The 17607-nt window shown below is 40.3% G+C and overlaps 1 protein-coding gene and 1 long non-coding RNA gene across 2 annotated transcripts in view; one reads left to right on the plus strand and one right to left on the minus strand.

Annotated features, from left to right (window-relative positions):
- Positions 1 to 631: 631 nt before the first annotated feature.
- LOC131423113 (uncharacterized) lies at positions 632 to 7085 on the minus strand. The gene is made up of 2 exons (XR_009224243.1): positions 6992 to 7085; positions 632 to 5900 (listed from the first exon to the last, which is right to left on the minus strand). It is a non-coding gene; the product is annotated as an uncharacterized LOC131423113 (long non-coding RNA).
- Positions 6774 to 17607, plus strand: part of GBE1 (1,4-alpha-glucan branching enzyme 1) — a 258313-nt gene continuing 247479 nt past the window's right edge. The window contains exon 1 of the mRNA XM_058570688.1: positions 6774 to 7023. Coding sequence (XP_058426671.1) covers positions 6899 to 7023 — 125 coding nt within the window. The 5' untranslated portion in view covers positions 6774 to 6898. The remainder of the gene's footprint in view (positions 7024 to 17607) is intronic.

Here is a 17607-nt window from a genome sequence, read left to right on the forward strand (position 1 = left end):
AAGAAACTGAAAATCATTATCATCTAAAACTAAGTACTGTCTCTGGAAAACGTCGTTTGCCTCACTCTCATTTCCAGGGGGTGACAATTGCCGTCACATGGAACACTCTGCACTTGGCCACCTAGGTAGAGAGGTTGGAGGGTGAACGAGTCCGAAGATAGAATGACAGTGTCTTCTTCCAGTGTCCTCTGAGAGGCTAGCAAGTGGTAGAGGGAAAGTTTAGCTTGTCACTGCCTCTGCTGAATTTAATCCAGAAATAAGCGGAAGTCGCTTTGGAGACTGGGATACCAACAATTGCCAGCCATTAGAACCACCTTTTCAATGAAGATTCTTATAGTTTTATGTAAGAGAAAATTTTAAACAAGCTTTATGAGGTATAATTTACAAACCGTAAAATTCACCTGTTTTAAATGTATAATTCAATGATTTCTGGTAAATTTATAGAACTGTGTAACCATGCGTTACCACTGAGGTAACCAAACCTCATCCAGTTTTACAACATTCTAATGCAAGAATTTAAAGAAATATATATCTAATTAAATTCCCTCACTTGAAGGTAATACCTATGGTACTGAGAGAAAAGGGGTGAGGACGAACGAACAAGAGAGAGAGAAATAATAGAATTTAAAAATCTGATTAAACTTGAAAATACAATTTTAATACAACTGTGTAGTATTTTGAGCTATCATTGTTTAAATGTTCATTTATGAATTGTCTAATATTGTGACTATCTTAATGGATCACATCAAAGGTCTTTTTACCATCACAATGCTTTCACATAATGCCTTATGAATGGTAGGCACTCAAATATTTCATTTGGAAAATAAATAAAATTACCCATCCTCATGTTTCTTCCATGTTTCAGTGTTTCATATCCAGAATCACGGAATAAGTTTAAATACTAATATGGAGAAATTTGAATGTGTGTTATGGATATAGGGACGGAAAAGCCACACCTTTCCTTTTAAAGTTCACTACCTATTAATAATAATAGCTAATACATATAGTGCTTACTGTATGATAGGCACTATCCTAAGAACTTATTAAATGATTAAATATTCTCATATAATCCTCACCACACTTTGCAGTGAAGATGATGAAGGCATAGAGAGGTGAAGTAACTTGCCAAGGTTATACATGGAGGAGCTCTGCTGAGAACTCAGGCAGTCCGGATCAAGGGTCACTGCTCTCATTAACCGCAAACAACTTTTCTTTTGCCAACAATTTTTCTTACCCTTGCTAAATCAATACCCAGCACTCACAAAGATCTTCTGTTTTAACCACCCTTACTGAATTCCATGGCTAAGCATGTGTGTGACATGGTGACCAGCACAAGTTTCTCAGCCCTACTGACCTTCTGCTATACTCACCCTGTCAATCTCTAACCCTAGCTTCATCCAAATATTTATTTTTTGAACTCACACACTCAGGCTATTAAGCAATGTGGAACAAAAACTAATGGTTGGGCCACGTAGCACTATTTCAGGTGTTGGATGCCGAGCCTCAGCTGTGCTCTCACCATTGTTCAGAAATCCTGTCCTTCACTAGTTTTCTTTCCCACATCACACAGTGGCTACACATCTTTATTATCTCAAATTCTGTCACAACTTTCTATCCTTTCTTTCTTAATAGATATGATCAGCAGTTCCATATCTTCAGAGGTTAAATAAGACAAGAACTAAAAACTGCCCATTGGGTTTAACAACTAGGAAGTTTTGGGTATTCTGGAAAGACGACTTCGGACATAGTAGGAACATAAGCCAGCCCACAGTGTGTTATCCCAGTGCATGGGATAATCTGTCAAGAAGTTGGCAACGAAGGAAGAGCAGGGTCATGGTCAAGGGAGAGAGACAGAATTGAAGGCAGGGCTACCACTCACCCACACTGTGTCCTTCTGTGGATCAGAAAGAAGTGCCTTCTCTCGGTGGACACACTCCTAAGGATTCATAGCTTGATAAGGGGGAAGCACCTTTGTGCAAAGAAAAATCTCCTCTTCCTCAAAGTGAATGCCCTCATTTGCCCTCTTGGTTGGGCATTCCTTATGTAGTGTATGGACTGTAAAACTTTGGTGACCTTGCATGAGGAAGGAGTTTTAGTGAAACCAGTTTCTACAGTTGTGATTTTTTTTTGGTATTCCCCAGCAGTCTGGATGTACTAATGGAGAAGGCAAATTAATTGACTCTAGGTTGGAGTTTTGCCATGTAAGTATGGTAAAATCAATCACAAGGAGACTAGACAGATAATAACACTGGCGAGTTCCATGGGTAGTGGGATCTAGGATGGATAGCAAAGGAAGACATGGCAGACGTTGATTATCCATCCCTCTTCTTCTACGTAAATTGAATCACCATTTTATCCAGATGTTGGGCAGCAATGCAGTAAGGGAAGGTGAATCCAATTCAAGCAGTGTGTCACAATTAATTTAAACCAATCATGGTAGTCACATTCCTCCATGTCAGTGTTAGGGGTGGGATGAGACCTAGTTCTAGCCAAAGAGATATAAAGGAAAGTTTGATAGTAACATCTGAAAAAAAGTTTTCCTTTAAGCAAAGATGCACAGAATAAACACTCATTTTTCCTTCCTTTAGATGTGGCCTTATGAAGGAGTGATGCTTAGAGTTGTGGCAGCCATTTTATGATCATGAGGGGACAAACTTGAGGTCAAAGCCTACATAATGAGGAAATCAAAGAACCAAAGAACCTTGGTCCTCAATGACATTATTAAAGATAGAAGAGTTATTATCATTCTTTTCTTTCTGAAATTTCTCCTTTGTCTTCTCAGATATCAAGTTTTCCTTTATCACCACTCCTGGTTTTTATTTGTTACTTCTTTTTTACTTCTCTTCCAGAGTTTGGTCACAGCTCTCTGGTTTTCTTCATTTTTTTTTCTTTCTAGTGATTTTCAACAGGGGGGATATAGAAAGAGCATATTAAATATTACTTATATTTAAAAAATCCTTTTTTAGTATTTTTAAAACAGCCTTATCGAGCTATAATTCCCATACCATATGGTTATTTAAAGCATACAATTGAATAGTTTTTAGTCTACACACAGAGCTGTGCAATCATGACCACAATCAATTTTAGAAAATTTTTATTACCCCAAAAAGAAACCTCATACTTATAGGAAGTCACTCTTTATTCCTTTCAGCCGTGGTAAACCAATACTCTACTTTCTGTCTCCATAGATTTACCTGTTCTGGACATTTCATATAAATGGAATCATAGAATATGTAATCTTTTGTGAATAGCTTCTTTCATTTAACATAATGTTTTTAAGGTTAATCCATGTTGCAGCATGTTATCAATAAACTTTTGGTTTTATAATACAGACTACTGAAAAGCAAACCTTGCCAAACTACTGTGGCTGATGAGAATACATAAAAGATGTGCTATAGGAAGGCATACTAGAGTTTCTCAGTTATGAGACTTGAACATCAAAATGAAGCACAGCTTCAAACTATTTATTGAGGACCTACTATTTGCCACAATTAACTATTAACCACAAATGGATGACTCTCTAATTGCTATATCCTTTTCTAAACTATTAGGCACCAAAATTACATTTGCAACTACACACCTCCACTTGGCTATCCAGGGGTTGGCACCTTGAACTCAACTCCCCCTCTTCCAAAGTCTTCCTTATTTTTGCTAATGATAGAGTTCACCCAGTCTCAAAAAGCTCAACCTTTAACTCCTCCTTTTGCTTCCATATCCAATGAATTCTCTCTCTGAACTATTTCCTCTGTTTTAGCGTTCCAATATTGCCGTGGGTTGAATTGCGTCACCTCAAACAAGATATGCTGAAGTACCTCAGGTAACCCCCCTGTACCTCAGAATGTGACCTTATTTGGAAATAGAGTTGTTGCAGATTAGTAAGGATGAGGTCATACTGGAGTATGGTAGGCCCCTAATCCAGTATGACTGGTGACCTTTTGAAAAGAACACCATGTGAAGAGACAGAGATATAGGCAGAATGCCACGTGAAGATGGAAGCAGAGGTTGGAGTTATGTATCATAAGCCAAGAAATGCTGAAGATTTCTAGCTTTCACCAGAAGCTAGGAGAGAGCCATTGAACAAATTCTTCACAGCCTGCACAAGGAACCAACTCTGATGACACCTCCATTTCACACTTAGCCTACAGAACTGTGAGATAAATATTTGTTGTTTTAAGCCACCCATTTGTGGTACTTTGCAGAAGCCCTAGGACACTAATACAAATACTAAATGACTTCAGAATAGTTTACGCATTCATTGTATCATACATCCTAAACCTATTTTTCATCTTTTCATCTACTACCCTAGACCAAGCCATTATTTCTTACATAGGCAGTGTAATGGCCTCCTAACAGTCTCTCTGCTTCCATACTTGTATTCCTATAATCCATTTGCCACAGAGAGAATATTTTAAAAATGTAAATCAGATTATATCAGTTTGCTGCTCAAAACCCTCCAAAGCATCCTATCACACTTGAATTAAAGGGCCTGTATGCTCTAACAGCTGCCTAGCTCTCACACCTTACTACCTGGCATTCTCCTTCCTACTTCACACCAGGTACACTAAATTTCTTTCCTGTTCTGTGACTAAATCAACTCATTCCCCCACTGCACAAACTCTTTACTTGGAATGCTCTTCCTCTCATGGCTTGTTCAATAGTGAACAAGACAGAATAGGTCCCTGCTCTCTTGGAGTTTATGTTCTAAAGGGGGAGATCAACAAATAAAAGATAAAAAGAAAAACCTAAATTTTTTTAACTGTTGCATAGGAGAGAATGTGCTGTAATGGAGGATATTGAGGAATCTACCATATTTAGATAGTGGAATCAGGCTTCTCAGCAATGAGTTGACATTTATACTGAGACCTCAATGAACGCTGGAAGGAACCAGCCATGTAGAACTCAGGGAGGAGAATTCCCAACAAAGAGAAGGGCAAGTAAAAGTGTCAGATGCTACAAAGTGCTCAATGAGTTCCAAGAAAGTCTGTGTGACTACAGAACAGTAAAGCCAGATGAGATGAGATAAGTGGTGGAAAGGTAGTCAGGGACCAGATTACACAGGCCTTGTTAGGGAATGATAAAGAGTTTATATTTAACTTCAAGTGAAGCGGCATATCACTTAAGTTGTATGATTTATTCCTGCGGAGAGCCTTACTAGTCAAATGGTGTCCCCAACCAGCAGCAGTATCACCTCTGAGCTTGTGAAAATTGCAGAATCTGAGGCACCACCCCAAAACTGAATGAGTCTGTACTTCTAACAAGATCCCCAAATGATGCGTATAAACAGTAAAAGCTTGAGAAAAACTAGAGAACGGATTAGGAGTGAGAAAGAGTAGGCGAGGGGAAACCAGTTAGCTATGCTGGTCCAAGCGAGAGAGGAAGGCTGCTTGTATAAGTGTGACAGCAGAAAGAATGAGAAGACCGACTTAGGGTACGCTGCAGAGAAGCTGGTTTAGGTCTCCTAGCTAAATGGAGATTTCAGTAGGCAAGTAGCCATACGAACATGGATTTCTGAAAAGTTTAGGATTGGAGACACAGTTCTGTGGGTTGATTGGATATCCTGCTTCTGAGTTTCAACGTCTGCATGTTCATGGAACACGCAACGTTTCCATCTGCATGGAAAATAAGATATGCCTTTCTGAAGCTTGTCCAACTCTTTCACTCTGAGGTCCTCTGTTACTAGATATCTTTCATCAAGTTTTTATTAACCCTTTTACAAAAAATGTTTCAAAATTCAAGGCCAATGCTGATCAACACTCTTCCTTCTCCCTAGCCCCTAGGATTCTCCACACCCGGGTCTTAACTGGGACCGATACCTCAAGCCTCTCCAGTTTCTAGGTACAACGCAGCTTGGAAACTCCTGGGTTGGTGGGTCCAATTCTCTCGGTGTACCATTCTATATTCTGAAAAAGAGATTGTTGAGCTAGAAGGCAGTTAATGGGAATAAAAGAATATGAGGAAGTTGCCAAGTGGGGAAGACTAATACTTAGAGTCCTCCATTCTTCAGCCAAGAGGAAGATTTCTTGCCGTTATCACTTCTTTAGTAAGCAGCACAACTGAATTGCAACTTAATGTTCTTCCCTACACCGTTTGTCTCATCAAGCATAGAATAATGGTTGAAAAGTTTGTTACAATTATAAAGAAAGGCAAGAAGGCCATTTTCTTTCTTTCTTCTTATTCTGAGGCATGGGGAATGGAAAATTTTCTTGCCATGGTTTCAATTTTCGGCCTTGGGTAACCCAGAGAATAGTACCAGAACAGCAGGGAATCCGTGGGACAATTCCAGCACGATTCCTGCCTCTTTGGGTTAAATTCACGAGACAGGGAAACCTAGAAAGATCAGGTTAGGAAGCGGTCTTAACATTTTCAACGGTATTACTATATCTACACTTGACTGCTCCTCTCACCGGGAATTTACTCGATCTGTCCGAAACCCTGCCGTAACAAGAAATTCTCAGAACTTGGAGAGGAAAGGTCCCTTCCAAGAAAACCACAGTACAGCCACTTGCAGGGGATGCCGCCAGAGCGAGCTGTTTAAGGAGGAAACGCGGGGGTCTGCGCGGGAGCGAGCGCTCGGCTGAGCGGGGTCGGCTGCGGCGCCGCTCCGGGGGAGGCGCGGGCGCGCGGGGCCGAGGAGTCGGGGAGGAGGCGCCGGCCGCGGCTCCGGTGCGAGCGGCGGGGCGGGCCCCTCGGGACGCGCGTCCGGGCAGCGCCGGCGGGGGCGGGGGCAGGAGGGGAGGGCCGGCGGCCGCGCTCTCCCGCTATAAAGGGCCCGGGGCCGCTGCGGCTCGCCTCGGCGCGCCTCTGTGCCTTCGGCTCCGCCCTCCCGCCTGGAGCTCCGGTTCCCGCTCCGGCTCCACTCGACCGGCTCGGGCCTCGGCTACTCGGGCTGCGGCGGAAGATGGCGGCGCCGGCCGACTGCTCCGAGGCGGCGCTGGCTGCTGCCCTGGCGGACGTGCCCGGCCTGGCGCGACTTCTGGAGATCGACCCGTACCTGAAGCCCTACGCCCCCGACTTCCAGCGCAGGTACGGCCCGAGCCCCTCACGCTGCTCTCGCCAGCCCCTCACTCCTCAGAGCGCGCCAGCCCGCCCCCGGGCGCGGCTCGGGGCTCCGCCGCCCCTCGGCTCTGGGGGCGCAGGCCCCGCCCCGAGGCCCCGCCCCTCGCGGTCCCCGCCCCGCCCCGGCCCCGCCCCCGACCTTGCAGGGTGGCCGCTTCCGAGGGTCGCGTCGGGTAGGCTTCGGTAGTTGGGGCCGGTGGCTTCCGGAGTTGTGGGTTGACGACTGTGCCCCCGGGCTAGACGCGGAAGCGCTGAGCACACTCCCCACCCCTTGCGGAACCAGCGGTTCTGCGCCACGGCGCGCGCGCTGTGGCTCCCAGCGCCCGCTTCCTCGCTGCGGATGCGGAGGGAGGGACGCCGCTGCAGGGTGCTCTCCACGCACGGGGAGGTCCTGTTCGTCGGCGTGTGCGGGGCCCCCGGCCTGGGTACCTGCGCAGTTAAAATGCTTGGTTCATAGCAAATGTGACTCTACATCCAGCAGGATTCTTCCAGGCAGCTTTTGTTCTTTCCTTGTTAATATTCCCTTTCTCTGCGATGCTTAAGCCTGTTTTGGTCCCCCCCCCCCCCCCCCCCCCCGCCTCTTGGGCCAACATTGACGAGTAAATGAACAGCACCCTTCGTCGGTGTTTGGCATTGCCCCCCAAGAGGGAGAAAGGCGAGGAAAGCCAAACTTCTCGACGCCAACTTAGGATGCTTTAGCTTTAGTTTGCCTGCTGTCACGCTGTAGTAAATTGGTTCACCACAATTACGTTGCTGGGATAATTCTAGTAGTAAGCTCAACTTAAAAGGTACAGTTTTTAAGATTAAAATAGCTGTTATACTAGTTACATTTATGAGATAAGCACATTGTGATTTAATGGTTTCTGCCCCTTTTTAGCTGAGTCACTTGATAATGAAAACTACCGAGGCAACAGAATATACATAGTCAAATTTTAGTAATAGAAAACGTCTAGCTAGTTACTGGCAGGAAGCAACATTGCGGGTAATGAAAGACGGTTGATTGGAGTTGAAAAACAATGTTAGGTTCATGACCTGGCATTGTCACTTACTACCTGTATTCAGTTAGGCAACTATGAACGAAAAGTGAGGGACACAGAGTTGAATACGTCTCCTTGCCGAGCTTGTATATCCTAATGAAAGAGCCCTCCTCAAAGTGGTCACCTTGAGCTGTTGCTCCCTTAATCAAGATGATTGGGCCCTTATAGAAACCGTTTGGAGAGCAGCTTTGTGAAATTGCTTTCACTCTTTACAATATATGCTTTTAAAGAAACTTAGTGCATGATCTTCAGAGTTCAAGATTGAATTTGATTTAGAAATAGTCAAAAAAGTTTAGAGCACGTGATGGTCAGACTTTTTTGATGTGCTTATTAATGATGGCACTAAGTTACTTGTATGCTTTGTAAAATGACACATTCTAAAAGAAGAGTTGTGGAAATGTTTTGTTTACATTTCTCCTCCTCTTTTAAAAAAATGATCACAAGCAAACAAACATCCCTTGTTAAGTGTTTCTTTCCTGTAATTCACTTCACCTCCACTGAGATTGAAGCATTTATGATCCTCTTTCATGGCTTGTCAAAACTAATGAGACGGACAAAGGCCAGAGTAAAGAAGTGGGGGCATCCAGTGTTCTTGGTGAAAAGGCTGGTTCGATGGGCCCTTGTGCCTTTCTCTGACCTTATTCTACTTGTGGCCTTGGTGCTGAGAAATTGCCATTTTCCAGCACACATGTTCCATTTAGGCATGTCAAATAGTAATTTGGCACTTGGCAGCAGTAACTTTTACTGTTAACATTTGAAAAATAAAAAATTTCTCCTTCATAAAGTTTGGTCCTGGTTACTTTTCCTATTTTCCTTTTATTTCTAATAACCCACTTGGGCAGTGTGTCTTTAGCCTAACACAAATATATAAACCAATGTTACTGCAATAAACAAAAAATTAAAAAGAAAAAAAAAAAAGACAGGGCTGTAAAACCCATTTGGATGATACACTCAAGGCAGAAATAGCTGGTTCCACTGTTGATCCTGGAAAAAAAAAAAAAAGAAAAAAAATATATATACAACCAGTCAAACGTAAGTGCAAAGTATGCTTACTAAGGAAAATTTAGGGTACAGACAACAGTGTGTGAGAATGATGATGGAGGAGGCAGTTTCTTCTCCTTGATGGACTGCCTCATCTTTCCTCAACCAAGATATCTTCTTTAGAAATTCTGTTATGTACATTTTGTTGTTCTAGGTTACCTTTTCTGTAACTGTAAGAATGTTGAATCAAGTGTGAAGATTAGTAATTTACTCTGTGCCATAAAATAAAAATTAGTACATTACTGTGTGTGACGGCCCCTGTGAAGTCTCATTGATTACCTTCTAAGATACCTCCTGGCTCTCCTGTTTTTTTCACCTATTATTTATAATGAAGTTAGTTTCTGTGTTCATAATTCCAACATCTTAGTGTTTTAAAACAGCAACATTTAATTGTCCCCATATTACATGGCAACGTGAGTCAGGCTGTCCTGGCAGTCACTCAAGGATCTAGGCTAATGAAGGCTTTGTTTTGAAACGTGCTTCTACAGTGTCAGTGGTGAGGAACAGAGAGCACGTTGAACCATGCACTGTTGCTCACAGCTTTTGCCTAGCAACGAGTCACTTCTGCTGATACATTATATTGGCCAGTGCAAGTCAAATGTGACTCCCAAACCCTGTGAGTGGAACAGAGAACTGACATTGGTGACTAGCACCAAGAAAAACACAGTTGCAATAACACTTGTCTATACCTTCTGTTTAAAGTTTATATAGCACTTTTAGGTATATTATGGTATTTAATTTAATACTCATAAAACCATGAGGTAGGAACGGGGGAGGTTATTTTCCTGTTTTATAGATGAAGAACCTGAGATTTGGTAAGTGATTGGCTTAAGTGCACATGGCTAGTTGCAGCTGGGATTAATGTTTCTTTACTAAAACTGTTCTCAACAAGTTCACAAACGATGACTTCTTGGTAATGTAGTGGATATCTCTTTCCTCCTCTTTATCTCTAGCGTTGGACATTTTGGACCACTTTTTGGATCCTTGAAGTAATGATGCTGTAGTAGCTTTTCTTCCATTATCTCTGGTGGTTTCTCCTCAGCCTCTTTCTGACTGCTTAATGCATGAGATTCTCAAGGCTCTTCCCTAGGTAGCTAGATGTATTTTTACTTTATATACTTTCCCTAGGCATTCTCATCCATCCATAGATTCCATCTATGTACTGAGGCTGCCCACATCTAACTTCACCCCAAATATCTCTCCTGGTCTTAGGCATATTTATAAATATCTTCATTTTGATGTCCTATAAGTACAAAACTCAACATGTGTAAAACTGAACTTATGGTTTTTCATCCCAAACCTGATTGTCCCTTTATACCTTATCTCAGTGTGTGGTATCCTCATTTACCAACTGCTCAAGCTAAACTTAAGACTTATCCTTAATTGCTTCTCCCCCCTCTTTTTCTCTTATCTCCAACTCCAGTCAGTAATAGTTTTTCAAGTATGTGCCACTCTATATCCTACTGCTATCATTCTATTCAAGTTGCTAGCATCTCTAGCTTGGTTTACAAAAACAACCTCTGTATTATCTGGTCCTTGTCTACCTTTTAGCCTCATCTTTGAACCCTCCTCACTCTGTACCATCTAACTAGGGAGGGCCTAAGGGTAGAGAGGCAGCTGGAATGTCTGGGGGCCATTCTACAAGGGGCGCTAAAATATCACTAGAATAAATTGGAATCATGATACCCGTTTTACACACATAATCCTTTCTTAAATATTGATTTTCATTTCTTCTTTTGTGTAGGCTCATAAGAAGTTAGAAGTCTAGAAGAATCACTGAATAAAAGGCAAGAGAGATCAAGAACTAGGAACATTTTCTGATCTTTATCAGAAGAGTGACTCTTAGCTTAGTAGAAATGATTGTGAACCCTTTTCTATGTTTAATTTTTATTAATAGAAAATAATTTTTCTCCACTCCATAAAATATATTTTAACACATGTTAATATCAATTTGAGGAGTGCCAGATGTTTTCCTGTCTTGGATGCTACATGTTTTGGTCTAGCTGTGGGTCCACCTATGCTTTTGTACATGCTGTTTCTTCTGCTTGATGCCTATGCGTACTTTGTTTCTATCTTGTAAGTTTCTATGTGTGCTTCAGGACACAGCTTAGAGATATATTATATGCCTTCCCTGACTTCCTCCATCCTTAGACCTTCCTCCTACCTCTTGTCTACTGCCTTGAACACCCCCATCTTAAAGATGGTCATCCTCGGTAACGTAGTTGTCTTCCTGCTCTTTTGTGTCCCCCCTAGATTATTTGCTCCCGTAGGTGGGCACTTTGCCTATATTCTTTGCTCACTGTTGTATTCTCAGTCTGTAGAACCGTGCCTGGCTTATCGGAAACAGTATAATATTTGAATGAGCAAATGACTGAATGAATGTCTTCTGACTATTTATGTTTTTCTTTTCCTTGCCAGTGAGTCTCAGGTCAACTCACCTTAAGCTAGAAATCTTGGAAATGCTAGGATGGATGGCCAGAGAAGAAGCAATAGTTACCAGGAGTTGTGTGTGACAATTTGAGGGATGGGAATATATATTCAAGTAAAGAGCTAAAGATAACCGGAGAAAACTAAGAAAATCGTTATTAATTAGATACTTCCATACTCCACAGAGACTACAGGTTTAATCACTGAAGGAATTTTCAGTTTGAGAGAATCTGAGGTCAAATTGTGTGCCTGAGAATGGGAGGAGAGGTTTTTGTGAGCCTGTGTGTTAAGTGAACATTTCCACTACAGTGAACATCTCTATTCTGTTAGAAATAAAAATAGCTTTTACATTGGTTATCTAATCACAATTGGAAAGTAGTTTAGATTTGGTGTATCAGCAACCACGCCAGAAATTGATTCTCACAGCACAGAAGCTTTCATAGCTGAATGGTGCACTTTTTTCTCAGTGCCTGGCCAAGTTGTGGGCTCTGAAGAAAGTCAAATGTCAATGATTCTAGAAGGCAGGGAAGAACCTGAAGATTACAAGATGTACCTGGCCTGCTCTTCTGTACCAGCAGATTCATTTGCCCTTTGCAGCTGAGATGTGTCCTAACTCCAGAGTCACCCCTGAATTCTCTACAGTGTTGGGCAAGAGGCTGTGACCTTTTCTCATTTTCAAAGTGCCTTAACATGACTTGATGGAGCATTTTGGTTTCATTTAGGGTCTGGCGCCTGCTGTACCACCTCCCGAGAAATGACTCTTTGTGTGGTAACTTCTTAGAGGATTCAGTTCAGCTCCCACCAAGCTGGCCCTGGTTAGTCAGTGAGATAATAATACAGTTTCTGTGAAATGTGCTATAATTTTTGACTGATAAGTATATCATGCAGCTGTTATTTGAAAGCGCATATTAAACTTCAATTATACATTTGTAGGGATTAACGGAAAACATGAAAGTGTTTTCATTGGAGAGAAGTGCTGCTATCAGGTACCTTTCATTCTAAAGTAAGTTTATTTTTTAATAAAGAGTAGAATCTCTTCTTGTGGTGATGCCTGCTCATCAATAGATACTCACCACTGTTTTGGATCCGGGGTTCTTTTGTGCTTAATATCCAAAAGCTGCTCTACTCTGTTTTGTGTTTAGGGTAACAGGAACCTGGTACATTGTCAAAAGGTAAAACTCCACATTAAACATACATACATTATTATACAATCTACATTCATTAATTTATTATACAATTCCATTGTAGTTTATTTGACATTGTTTAAGTTATGGTGACTAACTTGTGAAACTTGATTGATTTTTAGTGTTTAAATGATCAAAATAACTTAGATTCTAAATTTAGTTTCTTTACATGTAAAATGGAAAAAAAATATATAAAAATATTGCTGAATGACCGTGTTGTAGTGTACAAGAGCAAGACAAGGCTTGAATTTTAGCTCTCGTAAGTGCTAAATAGCTTTGGGTTTGAGAGCAAATTAATCAACCTCTGCGAACCTCAGTTTATTCCTCTATAAAAGATGGATAGGACCCGATTTTAGGAGTGTCTTGTGGGCTAGGAATATATGTAAAGATGCTCAGTAAGTAAATAATAGTTATTTAATGACAATAATATTATTAGCAAATTAACTGTCCATCTCAAATATTTGCTAGAATATTATGTTTGGAAGATTTTCTTGTTGTGAGCGTCTTTAATGCTGTATCCTGAAATCAACCATAAGGTAAAGAACATGACGGGAAATTCCTCACAGCTCTTCCTTTTGATAGTTAACGGCTTCTTTACTTTAGGGGGTTCCTTCCTTTTCCCAGTAGAGCGATTGTGTGAATGAGGTGAGGAGTAGTAATTTTAACCATAATCTAATAGAGAAGGAAAAGAATATGTTTAAACTTTGATCCTTTATTTGGAGAGGAAATGATAAGGCAATTGCCAGTTTACCGTAAGCTGAAGGCAAGATGAGTCCGGGATATAATGAGCACAAAGCCGCCTTTACTGAGAGAGGTAAATGCTGGCCCGCAGAAACTCAGCCTCACTCTTCTCTTGATCTTCCTTTTCTGTCTTGTCTCTTCTTTCATCTGACTGCTAAGTGTTCATGTTCTTGGGCATCAAACAGTGGCTGGGATTTTCTTGCTCCTAGACTCTGGATGGTGGGAGGAATGTCATACTGAGTTTACTATAGCAGAATAACTTCAAAAGTAAGAATAAAAATATATAATAGCAGTTTAAAAGTTTGAAAATGAAACAATTATCCAGTGGAGTCTGAACATATAATCTATTAATAAGAAAAAAATTTAAATCCTATGTCTTGCCTTATCATGTATTTTTCCCTTTCTTTTTTCAATTTGATGATTTCGGTTATTTTCAATATGTTTGGCTTTGCAATGAGATACATAAAACAAAGGAATGGAATGTTCAGTGTGTTTTAGTAGATCCATTGAACAATAAATTACAGTGAGATATAATGTCTAGGTCTATAATCCAAAATGTGGTAATCAGAAACTGAGTCTACAAATATACTTCTTGTCTAGGTAACCTTGAAGTTTTCCAAATATTTAGCAGGTAAGAGTTAAATATTTCTTTTACCAGTAAAATCATATGTTACTCAATTATTATCAATCTAATTTTTCACTTTCATAAATAATAAGCAATTAGTCACAGGTTATATTTAATTATGAATAACTGATAGCATAATACTGATATGACCTCTCTTACAGAAACATGATAAAATCAGTTATGCTTTAGGTCGATGTAACAGAAAACCCAACACACCCTCAAATAACAGAAAATCCCACAAACGGAGAGTTACTGAAATAGAGGTTTGTGTTTCTCACAGAGAAAGTGAACGTGGGCAGTTTAGGCCTTAGCACGGACCCGTCTTTATCTTTCTGCTCCACTCTCCTTAGCACACAGTCTTCATTCTTAGGCTTAGAAGATGGCGGGGCACAACTAGGCCCCACAGTGCAGGAGCACTGCTAGCTCACTATGTCCATTTTAACCAACATATGTTAATTTTTTGTAACTCCATCTAGTTCTTTCAATCTACAGATTATTGACCAGAACCCTCCCATGATCATCCTCAGCTGGAAGTGAGCCTGAATAATCAAGGCTTTTAGTTGTACACACATCTTCCTGAGAAATGTCCTTTTGTTACCACTCAATGTGGGGCCTTCTGCTCGCTGCAAAACATGCCAGTAGTCAGGAGGCAGGGTGGTAGGAGAAAAAGGACTTTTTTATTACAGCTTGCTAGCAAGAGGGAAGATGGCCAACTCATGTCCAAAAGAAGCATGTTAAGTGGGCACGAAATCTTACAGTAGTTATATAGGCCATTGGGTTATTGGGGAGGGGATTAGAAATGTTGACCTTCTGGTGTTATAGACTGGGAGTGCCACACCAGATCTTTCAGTTTTCACTGATGATGACTATCAGCATAGATTCTCTGTTTGGGGGTCATCACATTCCTAAGGAACTCAAAAAAGCAAAGTTATCATCTTATTGCAGCTGGGAGGTACATGCACAAGCAGGGGTTGTAAAATCTATAGAGCAGTTAGATCTCCTGGAGGGTGCATATTCCAGCTGAGTTAGTTTGTCAGAGGTCATTCAAAGTTACAATAGAGTTTTTCTTTTCTACAATATGGTTTCCCTTATGTCAACCTTGTCTTGAGCCAGTATCACTTTTGCCTCACCCATCACAGCTTCCCAGGGCTCTTTCCAAAGAGGAGACTACATCTGGCTAAAGAGGAAAAGTCCCAGTGAGACCATATTGTAGTTCCCCGACATCATATCTGTGTACAAATACTTCTGAGCAGAATCCAGACATTTCCATTCCTCCTGAGAGAAATCTACAGCCACATTCCTTAATATCACTGATTCCTGGGTCATGGCTTTCACTTTACTGGACCTGATCTGTATTTCTCTGGATTCTTTTCCTGGGGAAATATAGAGATTTTTGGCTGCTGTGGTCTAAAATGAGCCGATCTGGCCTCCTCAGCCACCTGGCCCCACAACTTGGGAGTACTGTCTTCTCTTTTTAATTTGATAGGTGTTTTACTCTGAAATATGAGAATGTTTTGAGAGGAAATGAGTTTGTCAATTACTAATAATTTTTCCACATCCTCTTGGGCTTATTAAAAAATGATTTGTCTTTAAGTTATTTGGAGAATATAGTATTTGTGAAGTTAGAGGAACTAAATTGAAGATGTCGATTAACTTATGCTCAATCTTTAAAACACGAATTGTCTTTTGTTATCTAACGACATACAAACTTATGGGGCTTTGACATTATACCTTCTATGCCTTTCTTTTTAAAGCTTAAGATGTGTAATTATTGTTCTTCAGAACATACCTACCACAGATTTTTCATATAAATAGAAGATTTATCATCATAGGCAATTTTAACGTGTTGTCTTTGACAATAGGACCAAAGAGCGATTTGTGGAAGAATGCGATTCCTCTTTGATGTCAGATTGGAAGCTCAATGATTTGAGGTCATATTACTTTTCTTTCTTAAGAGGTTATGGGTCTGTTATCCATGATCATTCTATACTACTATGTTTAGAAGTAGTTTATATGTTTGCTATTTCCGTGCTTTTTTTTCCAGCTCTTATCTTTCTGCATTAAAAATCTCCGATACTTTTGTTTGCTTATTTGTGCATTTTTTTTGTTTGCAAATGGGTGTCTTCCATCCTCTGGCCATTTCAGTTGGCAGTGCTGTTTTGGTTGTTTAAGTTGTACTTGCTGGTGATAGGAGTGTAGTAAAACTAACGGGTGTTTTTTTGCTTCACTTCCCTAAAGTGCCTTTTATTGAAAACTGTATGTTATCCATGCAGAATTAGATAAACCTCTGCTCGCAAATAGAACACCTAAGCAAGAAGTACTTAGAACTAAGAGTGATGTAAAAACTGAAGTTTGGTTGTAGCAAGTTCAAAGTACCTTTAAAGTTAGAGGACATTTAAAAATATAGTGAATTTAGAGAATTGCAAATTGTGTTAGAGTGGGTTTTTTAAAAAAAAATTTATTTTGAAATAATTATAGACTCTCAGGAAGTTGCAACAGAGTACAGAGAAGGCTCCTGTACTCCTTGCCAAGCTTGTGCTAGTGGTAATAACTTGCTTAACTGTATTGCAGTGTAAAACCAGGAAATTGATATTGATACAATCTACAGACCTCATTCAGATTTCACCAGTTTTTACACGCGTTTATTTGTGTGTGTGTACTTCTTTGCAATTTTATCACAAATCTATATTGATGTAACCGTCACCACAATGAAGATATAGGACTATTCCGTCACCAAATAGGAACTCCTCCTTCCTTTATACTTACGCTGTCCCCTCTCACCTCCATCCTAACCTTTGGCAAGCACTGATCTATTTTCCATCTCCATAATTTTTTTCATTTTTAGAATGTTATATAAGTTAAATTATCAATATGTAATCTTTGGAGGTTGTCTTTTTTTCACTCAGCCTGATGCCCTTGAGATCTATGCAAGTTGCATTTCTCAATAGTTTGTTCCTTTGTGTCGCTGAATAGTATTTCATTGTATGGATATACCACAGTTTGTTTACCCATTTAGGTAAATGGGTGAAGAACATTTGGATTGTTTCCAGTTTTTGGCTCTTAAAAATATTGCAGTAAAGCTAAGATATAAATATTTATGTGTGGGTTTTATTTGAGAGAAATACCTGGGAGTGTGATTGTTGGGTCATATGCAAGTGGATGTTTAGTTTTATAAGAAATTGCCAAACTATTTTCCATAGTGTCTGTACCATTTGTATTCTGACCAGAAACGTATGAAGGATCCAGTTTATCTGCATCCTTGCCAGCATTTGTTTTGTCACTTTTTAAATGTTAGCTGTTCTAATAGGTGTATAGTGATAGACCATTGTGGTTTTAATTTGCATTTTTATAATAGCTAATTATGGTGAAAATCTTTTAAAGTGTTATTTGCCACCTGTGAATCCTCTTTGGTGAAATGTCTATTCCTGTCTTTTGTCCATTTTTTAACTGGATTGACTTTTTTTTTAATCTTTGAGTTTTGAGACTTCTTTATATA

This window comes from Diceros bicornis, chromosome 27 (genome assembly GCF_020826845.1).
Source record: "Diceros bicornis minor isolate mBicDic1 chromosome 27, mDicBic1.mat.cur, whole genome shotgun sequence".
In the NCBI taxonomy this organism is placed as follows: Eukaryota; Metazoa; Chordata; class Mammalia; order Perissodactyla; family Rhinocerotidae; genus Diceros; species Diceros bicornis.